The 17,543-nt window shown below is 45.7% G+C and overlaps 2 protein-coding genes across 2 annotated transcripts in view; both read left to right on the plus strand.

The window, feature by feature from the left end:
* The first annotated feature begins 1,116 nt into the window (after positions 1-1,116).
* Positions 1,117-16,518, plus strand: SAG (S-antigen visual arrestin). The gene is made up of 15 exons (XM_042820908.1): positions 1,117-1,298; positions 1,890-1,950; positions 2,038-2,082; positions 2,358-2,551; positions 3,250-3,309; positions 4,241-4,308; positions 4,507-4,642; positions 5,088-5,172; positions 6,323-6,395; positions 7,294-7,431; positions 7,706-7,783; positions 8,620-8,643; positions 8,815-8,937; positions 14,556-14,729; positions 15,383-16,518. The coding sequence occupies exons 1-15, from the start codon at positions 1,209-1,211 to the stop codon at positions 15,477-15,479; spliced, it is 1,446 nt and encodes a 481-aa protein (XP_042676842.1). The 5' UTR covers positions 1,117-1,208; the 3' UTR covers positions 15,480-16,518.
* Positions 16,519-17,315: 797 nt separating this feature from the next.
* DGKD (diacylglycerol kinase delta) overlaps positions 17,316-17,543 on the plus strand; it is a 55,258-nt gene continuing 55,030 nt past the window's right edge. The window contains exon 1 of the mRNA XM_042820397.1: positions 17,316-17,421. The gene's annotated coding sequence lies outside the window, so the exon portion shown is untranslated. The remainder of the gene's footprint in view (positions 17,422-17,543) is intronic.

Consider the following 17,543-nt stretch of genomic DNA (forward strand, 5'->3'; position numbering starts at 1 on the left):
AGACCATCTTGCCCAACTCCATGCTGAAACAGTTGGCACAGGAAAGCATCCAGGTGGGTTTTGAGCATCTCCACCATCTCTCTGGGCAGCCTGTGCCAGAGCTTCTTCTGTAAAGAAGTTTTCTCACATTCTTATGGAACTTCCTGTGTTCCAAATTGTGCCCATTGCACCTTGTGCTGAGTATCACTATTCTGGATCTTAAACTAAAAGCATCCTGGCTCCAAGATGTGGATGCATCAGGGTTTCTGAAATAGCATCAATCACATGCTCTGTTACAAGGAAATGAATCAAGAACATAAATTCCCTGCTTACATCAAGACCTTCTTCCTACGTGGTAGCAACTGTAACTGTGCGTATCAGACAGCGGTTGTGTTTTCCTCATGTGTGATATTTTGCACTTACTGCCATGGTGTTTCAGCGCCTATCCACTCTGCTTTGTGAAGCACTCCTCCAACTTAGCACAGACAGCTTTTTTCTTTGATGATCCCAGGGTGTTTTTCTACCTGTGGGCAGCCTCTTCACTCCTTATCTAGGCTTCTTTGCATTCACCCTACGTTCAGTGGCAGATGTCCCAGGACAGATGAAAGAGCTCTAGTGTATACTTGCAATGGTGAAAAATAAATCCCAAACCTGAAAGTAACCAAAATTCCCAGAAATTGTATTGTTTATTTCTTATACCTTATTTAGTTATTGACTGAGATTGACCTGCCTTCTTGACACGTGGCAATGTAGAGCCTCTGGTGACAAATCTTGGTGAACCTTTTGAAAACTGAAGTACCTGTGTTGATCAGATTACCTTCATCTCTACTCGTGTACTCCACAGAAAATCTCTCTACAAATCTCTCTGTAAAGGCCAAACTATCCCTTCACCTCTGGATTTTTTTTACTGGCCAAATGATGTTTTGAATGACTGAAAAACAAGTCCTCTGTTTTCTGTAATGTTTCTGAAGAGCTGTTTTTAAATAGTTGTGTGTTTCTGGGTTTTTTTTCTTTATAAGGAGCCCACCTTTGTACTGAACTTGAGTATCCATTGGAAGAGTCATATTGGTAAACTATACCATAGGAGTAGAATGTTTTACCCAACTGTTGTACCTATGTTTTTACCTCACCCTTTTATCTTTTTCACCCCTCACCTCTGACATTTCTCCCAGGAACCTTTGAGGGAGAAAAGGTTCATTCATCCACAGTTACCTACCTGCCCATCAGTCATGAGCTGCCCCGAATCTCAGAAGACAGGGAGGAATGCTGATTCCTCTCCAAAACAAGTTATCTTCAAGAAAAGCACCCGTGACAAAGCCGTAAGTACCATAATAATGGGTATAGATAGGTGTGATGGACTAGATGATCCTGTAAGTCCTTTCCAACCTTATGATTCTATGAGTTTCACTCATAGTTGAGATGAAGACTTGATACAAACCTCTTTCCTGTCCCCTTTCATGTTTCTTAAGGACCACGATCCATATTTAGTGCAAAGTGTGAGCAGACAATGTAAACAAAGCTCATATGGGAGAGCTTGTTGCAGTCTTGCATAAAAGGCAACTCCCCTCTCATTCGTCCAGGTTGTAGCCGTGCTGGTAAATGACTGCAACAAAGCCGATTCACTGTTTGATAGCAAATCTGATACCATCAGAAATATTTGAATCTGTAGCTCTGTCCCATCTGTGAGTATTTGTGTTTTACTTCTTGGAGCTGTTCCACGTCAGGTCCTCTCTTCTGATGTGGAGACTTCTTAGAGCCTGTGTGAATTGTTTGGTGAGGAGAAAAAAAAAAAAACATGCTGAAAATGGAATTGCTCCATTCTCTATGGAATTTGCAGCTCCAGACTGTATTCTCCCACCCGCAAGCACACAACACTTTGTAATACAACTGTGGTCATCTTTTCCCTACAGCTGACCATCTACCTGGGAAAGCGTGACTTCATTGACAATATAGGGAGTGTGGAACCTGTAGGTAAGTCCACAAGTGTACAAGCTGCCCTTTCTGCTCTCCTAAGCTTGATTATCCTCTGGTAATCTTTTTAATTTTCCTTTCTTTCAGATGGTGTTGTATTGGTGGATCCTACAGTGATCAAGGGGAAAAAAGGTTTGAGGTTTTATGCAATGCAGCTTTTAGTTTGCTCATCCTCTTTTCAAGTGAGATACTGAGATAGAATTATTTTTTACATTGCTTCAGGGCTACCAATGTAACTCCTCAATGAAAGGACTTCTTACTCAAAGTAATGTGCATAAAGACTTAAAATATGAATACCGACTGGGTTATACAAGTGTTGAGACGAGTTTCCATGACCGGTGCAGGATTTTACATCACCTGGCTGTGTCAGTCTGTTGCATGCCTTACCTGCCTGTGTTTCCTTCCAGTGTATGTGACTCTGACCTGTGCTTTCCGGTATGGCCAGGAGGACATTGATGTGATCGGCCTCACCTTCCGGAGAGACCTGTTCTTCTCTAGGGTCCAGGTGTACCCACCTGAAAACAAGCCAGAGTCTCTCTCCCACTTGCAGGAATCTCTGCTAAAGAAGCTGGGGAAAAATGCTTACCCCTTTTTCTTTACAGTGAGTATCTCTTAAGACCTTCTTCTCGTCAGTCATTACAGGTTCTGCTCAGTGGGTGGGTGCCTGCTGGGTGTTACTGACGTCTCAGGTACAATCCAGTGATCCCAGCTGCTGGATTCGCTGATGGAGTGCTAGTGCTCCATCTCCAGGATGCTCTGCAGCCTTTCCAGTTGGAGAAGCTGCTGGCCCTGTGCAGACCAGGAGCAAATGGTCACTGCCTGGAGGCTGGCTGGTTTGATAGCCTTAGCTGTGCTTCCAGAACAGATGCCTTGCTCAACCTTCAAGCCCATGTGAACAGTGATCTGCACTACTATGAGCCATGCTGGTAATCCTGGGTGGGAGCCAGATATCCCAGCTCCTGATGTGTGTCTCCGGTGCTCTAGTGTTTGATTATAAGCCCAGAAGCTCTATGGGTCTCTTCTTTTCTGGGTCTCTTCTTACTTTTTGTCTGTGTTTGCACTGTTGCATTTTTCTGTTGTTAGCATTCTAAAGTCCCTTTCTTCCTAAAAGGCTTTGTTCATGTATGGTGAGCATAAGATCCAGCTTCTCTCTGAGTTGGAACTTCAAAGGGTTGCTGTATGGAAGTGACCTGTTGTCTTCAGGGCTACCTTGTACCCTTTGTGATCATTAAGTTAATTAAAATATCACAGAAATCTGCATAATGTTGCTCTGGGTTCTTTTTCTTTTTGTTCCTACAGTTCCCAGATTACCTGCCTTGTTCAGTCTGTTTGCAGCCTTCACCTCGTGATGTTGATAAGGTGAGACTGGTACACTGGTGCTTATCATGGAGTTTACTGTGTTGTGCCACAAACGTCAGGAACCTGGCAGGAACCTCAGCTACAGCATGCATCATGGAGCTGGAATTCAATTCCTCAAAATAAGAAAAAAAATCTAGTCCAATAGCTGCAAGGCTGTGCTAAATCTGCAGTGCTTGTCATTTCCTTAAGGGTACTGCATGATTTGTGGGTTGGACATGCAAAGTGATCCGAGCAAGCTTGTGTTAGCTATCAATCACGTGAGAGAGGGGAGGCTGAGTGCCTGAAATCTCACTGATGGGTGTAACTAACAGCTGTTAGACCTGCTTCTGAGTTAAAACAAATGCAGAGAAGGTCTGTTTTGTATATGCATATAAAAAAACAAACAAACTCTGGAGGATATATCACCAAAGTGAGATGTTCTGCTAGGTTTGGCATTGTTTAAAGTAGTCCTCCTGTACTTCACAGGATGCTTCTCTGAACAGCTAGGCTAGGTCTAAAGCCAGGCATAGCAATATAAACCTGTTAAAGCAAAGGTCTGCTTGGCCTCATCTCTCCCAGTCCTTAGACACTGGGAAGAGGGGAGCTTGACTGTGAGTCAGGTATTGGCATTACGAAGCTGTTTCAGAAACCCAAGGTGGACTGGAGAACTTTGCAGGCCTGCTGGTGGTGCCTCCTGCAGCGTGCTGTGACCTCTACAACTCTGCTCTCGTATCATTTTAGAAGGAGTGTCATCTGTCAGAGGCTGGGAGCTAAGCCCTGCAGCATGGAACAGGTGGATGCTGAGACACTGGGTGGTGGGAATCTCTGTTACGGTGGTCATAGGCCAGAAGGATTTGCAGTTGGCAGGAATCTGCCAGTTTCTAGGATACAGAAAGATGCTTGAACGTCTGCAGGTGTGGCTTGTTTCACAGCTGCCCTCTCTCTCTGGCAGAGCTGTGGGGTGGACTTCGAGGTGAAAGCTTTCTCAACAGAGAATTTGGAAGAGAGAATTCACAAGAGGTAACAGCGCACGTATTTCTGTATGCCTTCAACTGTGCCCTTATAAAGAAGGGAGGAATTAAAATTAGCGTGGTTGCTCATTCACCTTTGTTCCACTTGTCAGTGGGCTTCTTAAGTTTAATTAAGCATGTGTGAGCACAAAACTCCTGCCTCAGCCAAACACAAGGTACCATCCTGGTATCTTCTGCTGCTTCCCAGGAACTCCGCACGGCTGTTGATCCGTAAAGTACAGTTTGCTCCAGAAGAACCAGGACCCCAACCTTGTGCAGAGACCACGTGGCAGTTCTTCATGTCCAACAAGCCATTGCATCTGAAAGCTTGCCTCAGTAAAGAGGTGAGGAGTTTGCCCCTGGGACATCATTGTACTTCAATAACAATAAGCATCCTGTTACCCGAACAGCTGTTTTGTGTGTTACCAAACTGTCTCAGCTGATCCAGACTTGTCCTGCACTCTTAAAGGCTGGATGTTGTGTTGAGGGACATGGTTTAGTAGGAGCTATTGGGAATAGGTGAACGGTTGGACTGGGTGATCTTTTAGGTCTTTTCCAACCTTGGTGATTCTATGATTCTATGACTTCTAAGGTGTTTTTGGCAATAGCTTCTGCTAGAGGAGGGTGGGACACTGTTATCAGAGTCATTTGAGGCCAAGAGGGCATCGGAGGCAGGATTGATCATGGGGAGGGGCCACCTTGCTTTATCTGGCCTCTGTTGGGACTGGAATGGTTTATGGCCTGGGAGAAGCCTTTTGACTGGGTTTTTGAGCATCGGTTTTCCCCTAGGTGTACTACCATGGTGAGCCCATTCCAGTCACTGTCATGGTCACCAACAGCACAGAGAAAACAGTGAAGAAGATCAAAGTCCAGGGTATGTTTTTTTTACCACTGCTTGGATTCTCGTAGGACAAGAACACCATGGTGGGAGGGCTGAAAGAGCCAGAATTTAGTGCTTGTGCACTGCCTAAGCAGGCAGTATGGAGTGCATCAGGAATTTCTCCCTCCTCCCTGTCTGTTGATGTTTGTTTGCTGCTTCAAGCCTTTTTTCCTGACTCATGGTTACTTGCCTGGCTTAATTTCAAGCCCCAGTATGTCGTGTCTACATAGGAAAGGGCTGGCATTGTGGCAGGCAAGGCAGATCTGGGGGAAATCTGCCTCTTGGGCAGGGTGCAAAGGGTTTCTGTCAGCATAATGCTCAGCTACCAGGGAATGTGCCCAGGTGGTGGGCTTCACTCTGTCAGAAATGCCCTGCAGGGTGAGAAACAGCCACTCTGCCAGCGATGGTGTAATTCCTCCTGAGGTTCAGTACTGCCTGTGTTTTATTTGTAGCACTGCATGCTTTCATCCCACAAGCACTGTACTGCTTGGGCCTGTGGAAGGCAGACTGAGACAAAGGATGAGAAAGCAGAGAGAGCAGGGAAAGAACAAAGTTGCTGAAGGTTTCATAAAACTCCACTGCAGAGAAAGCCAATTTGGTGCATATCTTGCATGCAGTATCTAGTTACTCCCAATATTTTTTAACCTGACATTCTTCAGTCTAGCTTAAAAAGACCTTATTTCAACAGTATATCACTGTTGAAATTGAATCAGAATTACCATACGCTTTCTGGTGTTTGTTTGGAGAATGCTGTCAGAGGAGCTTGGCTGCAGTTTGGTATCCAGTCTGCTTGATGATGATGTAACTAGCACCTCTTGTGCATTAGAGGTGAAAGCAAGCATGTTTAGAGAAGGAGATCTTTGTAATAGAAGAGCAGGCTCCCCAGGGATACCATGGGCTATGGACGCTTTCTGTCACCTCCAAATCAAAGCTGGATTTGTGTTTCAGGGAAGACAGAGACTAACAACACAAGGTGGCAAAGTCTGTGATCAGGCTGCCTGACCTGGTGCTCCCTTCAGGCTCTAAATATTTGGGTTTTCCTGCTGTCATCCTCACATTTTCCACTCCTGAGACTGTGGAGCAGCTGTGTTGTTTCTGATGCCTGTGCACAACTGATAGTCCCTCTTTCCCTTTCTCACTTCAGTGGAGCAGGTTGCCAACGTGGTTCTGTACTCCAGTGACTTCTACACGAAAGTGGTAGCTGCTGAGGAAGCACCGTGAGTGAACACTCTGCTTATCCATCCTTGCTACGCACCTTCACGCCTCTTAATGACTCTCCTCTGTTAAGGGAGGTATTCCTGGATGCAGCATGGCAGTTGCTTGCTGTTACAGCACTCCTGGCCTTGATGCCAGCCATGCTCTCAGTGCAGCTGGTCTCCCCTTTTTGTACCAGTAGGTACCTTGCTCCTTTTTTCAGAGAACAGGGGAGGCTACAGAAAAGCTGCTTTGTTTGAAGTGTAATTACTTACAAGAAACACTTAACAAGGGTGCATTGCTCCCCACTGCTTGAAATCTTTGAAAGGATCTGCACTGCTTTTCTAAAAGCTGCTCCTGTGTGCCTGGGAGCGCTGGATGCTCTAGTTTGGGGTCAATCTTTTTCATAACACTTTCTCTGATGAGATCAGAACCCTCTCCAAACCCTTGGCTCCATAGTGTGGTGGTGCAGAGAACCTCCTGCTCTTACGCCATGCAGTGCATTTGCCAGTGGGCTCTGCTTTGTGAGGAGGACTGGATCCCACCCAGACACTTGATGCTTTTCTGGGTTTTGCTCTGCTGTTTAGGAGCAGGTCATCCTTTGAGTACTGATCTTCTGAACTGGGATTCATTTCATCCAGGTACAGAGGTCTGTGGCATGGTTGGACCAACTTTTGGATACCTGCCTTAATGTGAAACAGATCATTTTCTGCAAATGCTTGTTTCCCTCTGCTGATTACAAAGGACATTTTTCTGACTGGTCCAGGCACACATGTCCACGTTGTAGACTTTTAAGTCTGGACAGATAAATCGTACTCCTTGTGGATGGCTTTGAGATCCGTTCTGAGGTTATCCTAGTTGGGTCTGTGAGGCAAATCAGAGTGTATTGCTTTCCCACTCTCACCTGCTTCTTGTTTCCAGGGAAAAGGTGCAGCCAAACAGCAGCCTGACAACAACACTGACAGTTTTGCCCTTGCTGGCAAACAACCGGCAGACCCGGGAAATAGCCCTGGATGGCAAGCTAAAGGATGAGGATACCAACTTGGCTTCTAGCACTATGTGAGCAGAGCTTTAAAGGGTCTCAACTGTTGGAGGGTGTAAAGAAGAGAACAAGATCTGACCTATCAGATGGTTGTATCTGTCTTGATGGGTGCATCTGCACTGCACATCTTACCCTGTCGTAGTCATTCAGGCTAAATGGTAACAGGGATGGAAAGAGGTATTAGCTGTCCTTGAGGCTGTTTTAGGACAATGGGGTGTTCATTTAGTTGCTTTTTTCCTGCCATAAGTTGTTGCTGTACCACCTAAAACACCACTTTGTTTTCTCTGATAGTGTTAAGGATGGAATAGACAAGACAGTGATGGGGATTCTGGTTTCCTACAAGGTCAGAGTGAAGCTCACTGTTTCGGGGTAAGAGACTTCTTGCTGCATCTGCTTAGAATTAAGAGAGTGAAGTGTGTATTTCACTGATATTCCGGAGAAGGTGGGACAGTCCACCCTAAAAAAAAGGGCACATATTGTAGAACACCTGCATAAACTTCATCAAAATTGTGCATTAGCCTCTCCAAACAAGTTTTCTTGAGCCTGAGGTGTTATACCTCCCATTGTTGCAATAAGAATTTGACCATATGAGCAGAGGTGGTTGTATAAACCTGTGGTTTACGTTGCAATTTCATTTCAAAGTTATAATTTTGATTTTGTGAGAGCTTAAGTGAAACTTTGCTTGAATTTTTGTGTTGGTGTTGTTCTCCCAGACATCGTTCTGAGAATCACAAAGACTGAGGTTCTGTACTGAGCCAACTTCCTGCGAGATGCTGGTGGTATCAGCATGAGATGGTTCCCAGCATACAGTGCAAACGAGGGCAAGCATAATTGCTGCTGATAGTCACTATTTACATTTGCATTTATTCATTCATCCCTCTTCCTAATAGAAAAATGAATATAAGCTAGTGATATGCATAAAGAGTAATAAAACGACCACTGCTTTCTGTGGTCCCTCTGGATTGCCCTTGTACTCGGGCCCTCAGCAAAGGAGCCATGCTAACACTTGGTCAGAAGTTCAAAAACTAAAAAAAAAAAAAAAAAAAAAAAAAAAAAAAAAAAAAGGAAATTAAAAACAAGTGTGTTATGATGTTATGGTCTGTAGGAAGGTGATTTTGATGGTCCACAACTAAAAAGTTACTGCTGGAACATCCAAACAGGAAGGCACTAAACATAAGTGTGTTTTATTCTGTTTCTTTCTGTAGCCTGCTGGGAGACATCACCTCCAGGTAAGTGCCATCTTCGTTTTAGACCATGTAGCCATGGTTGCTCATTAGAAAAAAGCTGAAGGAATAGGCGAAGCTGGAATTCTGGGCCGAGGCTGGCCTGAGGTGAGAGGAGCATGGAACCAGGCACGGCTGGGGGCTGTGGATCTGATGCATTCTCTCTCTTGCCCATAGTGAGGTGAGCACAGAGCTGCCATTTCGTCTCATGCACCCCAAACCTGAGGAAAAGAACCCAGCAGGTCAGTTATACCTCATTTTTGCCTTCTTTTTTCATTGCTGTTGTTGTATTTGTCCCACGTGAATTATTACTACTGCAAGGCTTGCAGTGATTTAGCCTGTAGGGGACTACCGTGTGCATCTGTGTGAACCTCAAGGCACAAGGGAACAGGGAGAAGGGATGCTGAGATGGAAGAAAAAGCAGAGCTGGGTCATGTTTCCTTTCTTTCATCTGTAGAATCACAACTGAAAGCACAGGGACTTGAGGGAGCACAGTTAAATTTCGTCACTACTGGCTCCTGAATGCAGCTGTCAACAATTTCTAGCCAGATTGCAATGAAGCAAATAAGGTCACAGAAAACGCCTAAAATGTACCAAAAAAAAAAAGAAGCTTTTAAGCAAAGTTAAGAGGTGACAAAGCCATTCGTGATTTTACAAAATCCCTATTGTGTACCTGTAACATTGCCCATGGTGTTTGTGGTGTGGTCTTGACGTTCATTTTTGTGTACAGGAATATGAGAGGAGTGGTCTCTTCAGAATTGGGTCAGAAAATAGAAGTGTGAGAAACATCCTGAAGGTTAACCAGCTTGCTGTCTTGGTTACTTGTATAAATCATAGGCCAGTGTAAAGAACTAGCTTTCCCTGGGTATATAAAGTCTGATGATTGGATGGAAAAACTTCAGATTGTCTAAAGCTTGTTTTCTCTTCCCACTCTATAGTCCCTGACTGTATCTGTTTCCTAGTGGTGATCACACAGAAACTGCAAGGTGCACTGAATCAGGATTTCCTATACAGCATCTGGAGCAGCTAATGAACACAAAACATTATGCGTGCCTTCCAGCGTGGGGATTTTTCTAGATGAGTCAGCCTGCCCTGCTCTTTGTCTTTGGATGCAGTCATGTGGGCTTCAAGCAGAAACCCATGGCTGCTTCTGCACTGTGATTTCTTTATTTTTTTCTTTGGGCTAAAACTTACCTCAAGTTGCAGTATCTCAGAGCATGACCACTAGATTATGGAGGAGTCTATGAAAGGAGTTTATGGCAGGAGTTATCCCCCCTTTCCAACTGAATCATAGCATTTTATATTGTTGGGGGACTTGGACACGAGCAGTGAGAGGAAAAACTGGTGATCCTCAGGTCTCTGGTTAGGAATCAGTGTTTTCTAGCAATGGACATACCCGAGTGGCTTAAGGAGGGCTTCTTAACTCCTTCATTGCACTCATGCACAAATGAAAACTCATTTTCCCCCCGAGAAAACCTCTGCTGTGAGCATGTGCTCATATGAGAAGTCTTTGGTGCATGTTGCATTGCCGTCAGCAGCACAGTGAGTCCAGGAAGTGCCTTCAGGATGAACCACAACGGTTGTCCCCCTCCTCACTGCCTTTCTGCTGTGGCCACATGGAAGGCAGCAGCATCACCAGGAAGGAGCACGGGCACTCCTCGGATGCATGCAGGTTGCAGGCTGTGAGATGGGAAATTGGATGCTCAGGGTTGGTCTGTAGGACTGATAAGTGTGGACCGCCTTGGAGAAGTTGCTGTGAGGCAAATGCTGTGCCCATGCGGTGGGTTTCCCTTCCATGCTGCATGCCTGCACAGCTCTGCTAGCAACCTGCTGACATTGTTGCACACTTGATCATAGTCTCAAATTGTGACTCTCTGTAGGAGAGCAGCTTTGCCAAGGGTCTTCACTTCTGTTCCGCTTGCACATCCTGAAGTATTTCCCCTAGACTTTCCTGCAGGAATCCCCCTGCCTCTTAAATGGCTGCCTAGGAAAGGTGGTTGGTGAGGGCCATCTGGTGTCTGCAGTGAGCCTCACAGGGCAGACGTGCTGCTGGACCCCAGGGCTGCAAAACTGAGCTTTTGTGGATCCAGAGAGAAGCTTAACAACCTCAAATGAGGACCATCCAAAGGCTCAGGGAACGGTAATGAATTCTGTGTATATTTGCAGAATGGTGTGAGTTTTTTTTTTTGGATGTGACACTGTGTTTGGTGTGAATGCCACAACTCCCTTTTTATTTCCTGTGCTTTGGGCTGATAATTTTGGCAGAAGCATTTGTAGGCTAGGATGAAGAAGAATGGAAGTCAGTCGGTTCTCAGTTTTAAGATCATTTGAAAGGATGGCTGATACGCTCTGTTGCGTAGCACACTCAAAAGAATGTGGGCAGAAGACTTTACAAGGGAAATAGAGAACTGCAGTATTTCTCAGATCACTTCCCCCAACACATCCTTTCCCCAAAGATGCAGCCCACATACTGTTTGCGACATTGAAGTCATCTGGGAGCTTGCTGTCAGGAGGCAGCTACGCGTCGTGCTTTATGTGCAGGTGGAAACTGTAGGTTTCTTTTGATTTTAGGGGAGGAAAAAAGTGAAGTTTCAAGAGCTATCCCATGGGAAAGGCCTACAAGAAGGGAGGGAGGAAAAAAGTGCTTTCTATTTGAACAAGGAAACTAACACGGAAGAAAATCCCTCAGGAGCCTGCATAGCTGATCTGGCAACTGTGCTGGAGCGCAGTGTCTGAGCTCATTACAGGGAATAAAACAGCTTCCAAATGAAGCTGGTAAACTGAAATTCTTTCTGGCTTTCCACGTTCTCTGCCTTTATCTCACTGCTGGAAGGACCGTTCAGACTTTGGAGGTGCAGTGTTTATTTCTACCGCTTCGGTTCATAAACTGAAGTGAAATAACATTGAATTTGTAATCAAGCAAATCAAGTCTTAATTGCAGAGATGGAGCTTCAACAAACAGTATTTAGAGTGCTAAGGGTCCCATAAGGTACAATTTTAATTTGTTGGCTTGTTTAGCAGCCTCTGCAATGAGTGTAGAAAAAGGTACGTGCACAGGGAATTTTGAGATCACTCCTTTACCCATTCCCCTTTGTTTTTACTGATGAGTCAGTAGCAACCAGTTTGTCTGTTGTACCTCCCTTCTCCATTGAGTTGTCACTTCATCTTAAGATGCAGCTGGGAGAAAGGAAAAGTCAAAGCAGTTTAGAGAGTTGAAGCTAAAGTGGATTAAAAATGTCACATACAATGACTTATTCCCTGCAGAGGGGTAATATCTTTTCCCTTCTCTAGCTAAAGTGACTTACAGCAAAATTAAATGAAACATGTAGCATCAGTGTATTTAATCATGCAGAGCTGACTGTTTATGAGGGTGGACAGTGATAGGACAAGGGGGAATGGTTTTAAACTGAGACAGGGGAGGTTTAGGTTGGATATGAGGAGGAAGTTTTTCAGCCAGAGGGTGGTGAGGCACTGGAACAGGTTGCCCAAGGAGGCTGTGGATGCCCCATCCCTGCAGGCATTCAAGGCCAGGCTGGATGTGGCTCTGGGCAGCCTGGGCTGCTGGTTGTTGACCTGCACACAGCAGGGGGTTGGAAGCAGATGAGCACTGTGCTCCTTTGCAACCCAGGCCATTCTTTGAGTGTGGAGAACCCCAGTGTTATATAAGGTAAACTTCTGGAGAACATGACTCAATTTTGGGGCCAAATGTGGACAGTGGATTAGCTGCTCTGTGCTTTCACAGCATGTTATTTGACCTTTTTTTATCTGTCTGTATGAGCACTCATCCCTCAGTAAAAAGCAGCTCTGTCAGATAGCATGGCCACTGCTGTTTGCTCGCTTTTTCGCACCTGGAAGAGACAGAAATGGAACTGCTTGCTGCCTTTCTTTTTCCATGTCTATTTATGGCGTCCTTGTCTTGGACTTCTCACTGGCCAGCATTTCATGTGTGCTGGTTTTGCAACTGTTTTTGGATCCATGTGGTTCCCAGGTGGTTATTTTTAGGCAAGGCAGCTCCTGTCCCATCGGCTGGCAGTCGGTCTTTTCCACCCATTGACAAAAATGGATAGAGAGCAGTTTCTTTTAAAGACAGAATCCAACTGGGCTGCGTCTCTTGTTGCTTCCAAGGCCTTTCCCAGTCAGCAGCCCGCCCAGAAGCTCCTGCTGGGATTTTCACAAGGCTGTGCTCAGTGTGAGTTCTTTGCTCTGGGGTTTTCCTGCTCTTGTCCTGATGTTTTACGTTTCGTGGGCCTATGTCTTGGACACTGACCTTTATTTTGGCTAGTATTCAACAAATGGTCATTTATCTGCTCCCTCGTTAAGCTTGCACGAAAGGATTGCTTTCAAGAAGCCCATAAATATTGTGTCCCTTTAACCCTATGCTCACCCCGTATTGATATTGTAACTTGCAGAAATTAGTGAATTTTCAAAAGGGTTTGCATGCCTTAGAATGTTACACAGCTTCTTTTTTTTTTTTTTTTCCATCATGAAGTTAAAAGAAGTTAAAAGCAAGCTTATAATGAAAATTACCATATGTCACAACTTTAATTACATGGAGTCATTTCTGTGGCTGCATAATAAGAGCTTATAGAAAACCCTCTGCAGAGAGCATGGTGATGTTCTGGAGCCTCATCTGTCCTCAAACACAACCCCCTCCCATCCTAACCCTCAAAACAATTACAGGGATGCCAGTTGGAAATAGGTTGGCTTTTTCCTTATGTTTAGGTTCCTGTGACTCTTTCAGTGTTATAATGCTCAATAAGCCACAGGACAGCAAGGTAGCAACGAGGGGAGGGCCTGACTCCTGTTAGGGTGCTGATGTAGGCATTACAGCCCTACAGTGGGATGTAATGTAGCAGCCTGAAGATAAAACGCATTGAAAGATGCACGTATCTTACATCAAAGCTATGCAAGCATTGCCATGCTGTTACAATATCTGTGTGTTGATTCGGTAAGTATCAGACAACAAAATAGATGCCTAAGCCCAAAAATTCCTCTTCCCTCCTCCCCCCCTCAAGCCATTCTGTAGAATCAGCTTCAAACCACATTGGTGAAGATCGCTCGCTTTGCCCACATCTCTGATGTCACTGTTCCCATAGTAATGAGTGTACTTTGGAGAGGGGAAAGAGAACAGACTATTTAAAGAATTAAAATTGGAGGAAAATAAAATGATGCTTTGGTGTTGGAAAATTTAAAGGAAGTTTGCAACTTCTAAACATTTCATTTTAAATCCATTTCAGTCAAGTACGATTGCCCTGAGGCTGTCCAGATTTCATCCTGGCCCTTGTGAGCAGAGGAAGCTGTCCTTTCACACCATGGGCATACACCAGGGGAGCCTCTACGTGACCCATCGTTTGAGGCATTCTGGCTACAGTGCCCCACTTGGCACAGTTTAAAACTGACTTTTCCAGCAGTGCTAACCACAGCTTGTTGCCCTTGATTTCAGTGTTTGTTGTGGGTGGGAATTCCCCAGGTCATCCAGTCACTGAAACATTACCAATCCCTGATGACTCCTGTAGAACGCTGGCTTTACAGCACTGTGCTTTCTCACTTAAATTCATGAGAAATAAGCGAGTGGTGCAATGGTTACCTGATAAAGTGAATGTAAGAGCAAAACAATCCATTTTCCCACCTTTTCCCTGCAGTATAATCTGTTTTGCTTACTTTAGGCTGTGCTGAATGCACCTTCCAAGGAATCCTGCTAGCAAGCTGCAATGCTGCTGTCACTGCTGCGTAGTCAGCAAAGATCCTATCAAAGGAACACAAGCACCAAAGGTTTATATTTAGGCAGGGATGAAATCAGGAGTATTGCCTCTGTCTGCTGAGAGGCTGCCTTTTTTTGTTCTGATTTCAGTACCTCTGTTTGTACTGAATGAGAACACCTCCTCATCAGCTGACTACTTAAATCATATTTGAGAGAGATCAGGTTTTGCTTCGGCAGGTGCATGCACACGTGTTCAGACTGTCGGAATTCTTGTATTGCTGCAAATCCTGATGCTTTATAACGTTTTGCTATTCTTAGCATCCACTGTTCTAACTGTTGGTGTCTCTCTTTTCCTCCCTTACTGCATGCTGATGACTGCAGGAAAGGATGGGTAAGTTTCTTTGAACAGTATTTCACATTCTAGCTGCTGCTGCACATTGCCTCTTTGAAAGCTCCTCAGAAAAGGAGGAAAATCCACAGCGTTCACAGAGCATGAACTTAAAAAAGTGAGTAAGCTGCTGCGGCTTGACAAATTGCCACTATCAGTTGAGCAGTAAGGACTGACCATGTGAAAGTAGTTTGAGATCATATTTTGCCTAGCAGTTGGAGAGAAAGAGATGGTCAGCTGATGCTCTGTAGCTCTGTAGTTTCAGGAACTCAATGAGTTCAACCACATGCCTGTATTTTAAGTGCAGAAGGATGAAAGGTTTCGCATTTGATCTCAATACAAAGACCCTTTCAGGCTGCAAACTATTCAGCTAGCTGATATGTAGATATTTAGCTGGAAAGAGCGTGATTCTTTGGAGATGAAAACCTCCTCAGTTTGTGTCCTGACTTGTTCAGTCAATTCCTTTTCATGCTACCTAGAACAGCACCAATGAGGACAGTGTCGGGGGGGATGCGATACAAATCCCTTTGAAGACAAAAGAAATATCACCAGAGATTGCTCCAGGCGTCTCTTCTTCCAATTTGTTGCTTTTCAGTCTGCTGGTATAAAAAAGTGGCTGACCCCATTTAGAAAGACCTGTGCTTCTTCCCTTTCAGTGATGCAGAGATGGTATTTGAGGAGTTTGCTCGTCAACAGCTAAAAGACACGGGTGATGAAGAAGAAAACAAGAATGCTTCCTCAACTGATGAGTGATGAAAAGCACGAGCTGATGGAGAAGCTATGTAGCCTGGCACCAATGATTAATTTAGGAGCTAGGTTTCGAGTAAACTGTGGTTCTTGGTGCATGTGCTGTCAGCGATCAGTAGACGTAAAATCATAAATTTCTCTTACGTATTAAAAGTTTCCACTTCATAAGAACATAGCAAACTCCATACCTGCTGCTTACTGTACCTACCAGAGGAGGCCAGGAAGGCTGCACCATCTGCTTCAGAGCTACCTGTTCAGGTGGTTGGTTACTTTTACCATTGATGAGAGCTTACATGAGGGCTTGTGCAGCCTGCCTGTGCTCAGCTGGGGTCTCTGTGTCTTTTCTCTGCGTCTTTTTCACTAGTGAACTGAGTCCTAGTTTGAATGGCTGGCTTGCTGCCTTTGACTTAAAGATCCTCAGTGGGCTATATAAAATTGGTTTTGTTTCCTTTTGTTTGCTTTTGCATTTCTGCTTTATCCACTCATCTAGTTAATATCTTCAGTGCTTGCACTGACCATGTGTATGGCTTACATCCTCCCTCTCTACCACTAAATGTCTTGCAAGTCCTCTTTCACAGCAGTTGTATTGCTGAGATGTTGCATTAGCTTTCTAGCTCTATACTTAACAGCCACGTTATTAAGGAACAGAAAAATGTGCTCTGTGCATGAATTCCTTAACATAGCTCCCTATGTGCAATGCTAACCGGAGAAATGCTAGTCTAGTTCTCTAATCTAGTTTTCTTTATGTGGCAGTGCTTCAAAAGAATGTGCAATGAAATCAAGGAGGAAACCATGGGGCAAACTGCCCTTAGAATCCCCATTGCTCTGCCAGAGATCAGCTTATACTCTAAGAAATGAGAACATAGTCTGCAAACATTGATCTCCCTTGTTGATCTGCATGTTCTCGTTATCCATGCAAATGCACGAGGTCCTTTTCTGGGTCTCACACAGGCTCTGGTTGAAATGAGTTGCGTCAGCTAGTTACGTTTTGCATGTAAAAGGACTGCTGTTACCCTTTTCCCATTTTTGCTCTGTTTTTCACTGTTTCTGGATTAAAATTCTCCTGGGAAGTCTGAAGGCTGGGCCTACATTTATTATTATAAACATACGTTTCTGAACCTAGCAACAAAAAACGAATTCAAGAGCTTTCCACTTTGATCCTAACAGCAGTGGTCACTTCACAGAGGAAAAAACACATTTTGGAGATGCCCATTTCCTCCCAGAGGGCACAGGACACCTCTGAAAGCCTGCAGGAAGCAAGTTGCTGTTGAATCAGCAATGCTGAACCTGCTTTGCTGAATGATGCTCTGCAAACGGGGCTTGTTTAAGATGCTGAAGGCATCTGAGGGCAGCTGAGCCCACGGCTCCACCTGGCACTGCTTGTCACAGCTGTCTCGCCTGGGCTGAGACCACAGGAGGAGATCTGTTTGCTTCGTGCCCAGCCTCGTGCCCTCAGCTGCTGAAGCATCGCTGCAGCCGTTCTCAGGTGTACCTAGCAGCACAGTTAGCTGAGCGCAGCTTTGGTTCTGAGGGGAGGGTTAGAGTAAGGCAAAGGCCTTTCTAACGAACGCTCTGCTGTTCGCATTACTAATTTTGCGGTGACTCCCGGCCGCGGAGCACCTGCTCTTCCCGCGCTCTCTCAAAACTGCACCACAGGGAGAGGCAGAGGAGCCCTGCTGGGGGCGCCTCCTCAGCGCTTCCCCTCATCTCCGCCAGGGGGCGCTGCAGGAGGAGGGAGGCGGGCGGTGGGGGGGGTGGGCTGCGGCCGCGCCGCCCCGCACGGTGCAGCATGGCGGCGGCGGGTGCCATGCAGCCCCAGGCCGGGGCGGTCGCCGCCGCCGCCAGCGCCGCGGCGGACGAGTCGTCGGACAGCGAGCCGGAGCAGGAGCCGGGCTCGCCGCAGAAACTCATCCGCAAAGTCTCCACGTCCGGGCAGATCCGCCAGAAGGTGCGTGCGGCGGGCGGGGGCCGCGGGCAGGGCCTCGGGCTCCCGCAGCGCTGTGGCCGGCGCCGCCTCCGCGTCTCCTCAGCGCCGCCGCCCCCCCACCCGTTACTCCCGGTCCTCCCCCC

Source organism: Centrocercus urophasianus, unplaced genomic scaffold (assembly GCF_019232065.1).
Source record: "Centrocercus urophasianus isolate 14NV4802_14NV808 unplaced genomic scaffold, USGS_Curo_1.0 seq_19, whole genome shotgun sequence".
NCBI classification, from domain to species: Eukaryota; Metazoa; Chordata; class Aves; order Galliformes; family Phasianidae; genus Centrocercus; species Centrocercus urophasianus.

Bases quoted from the DNA above. Each gene is read 5' to 3' on its own strand.
- SAG (XM_042820908.1), top strand. From the start codon at position 1,209: ATGAGCTGCCCCGAATCTCAGAAGACAGGGAGGAATGCTGATTCCTCT. The intron at 4,309-4,506 runs GTAACAGCGCAC...GCTGCTTCCCAG, and splicing joins GAAGAGAGAATTCACAAGAG to GAACTCCGCACGGCTGTTGA. The intron at 8,938-14,555 runs GTGAATTATTAC...TATTTGAGAGAG, and splicing joins TGTTGTTGTATTTGTCCCAC to ATCAGGTTTTGCTTCGGCAG.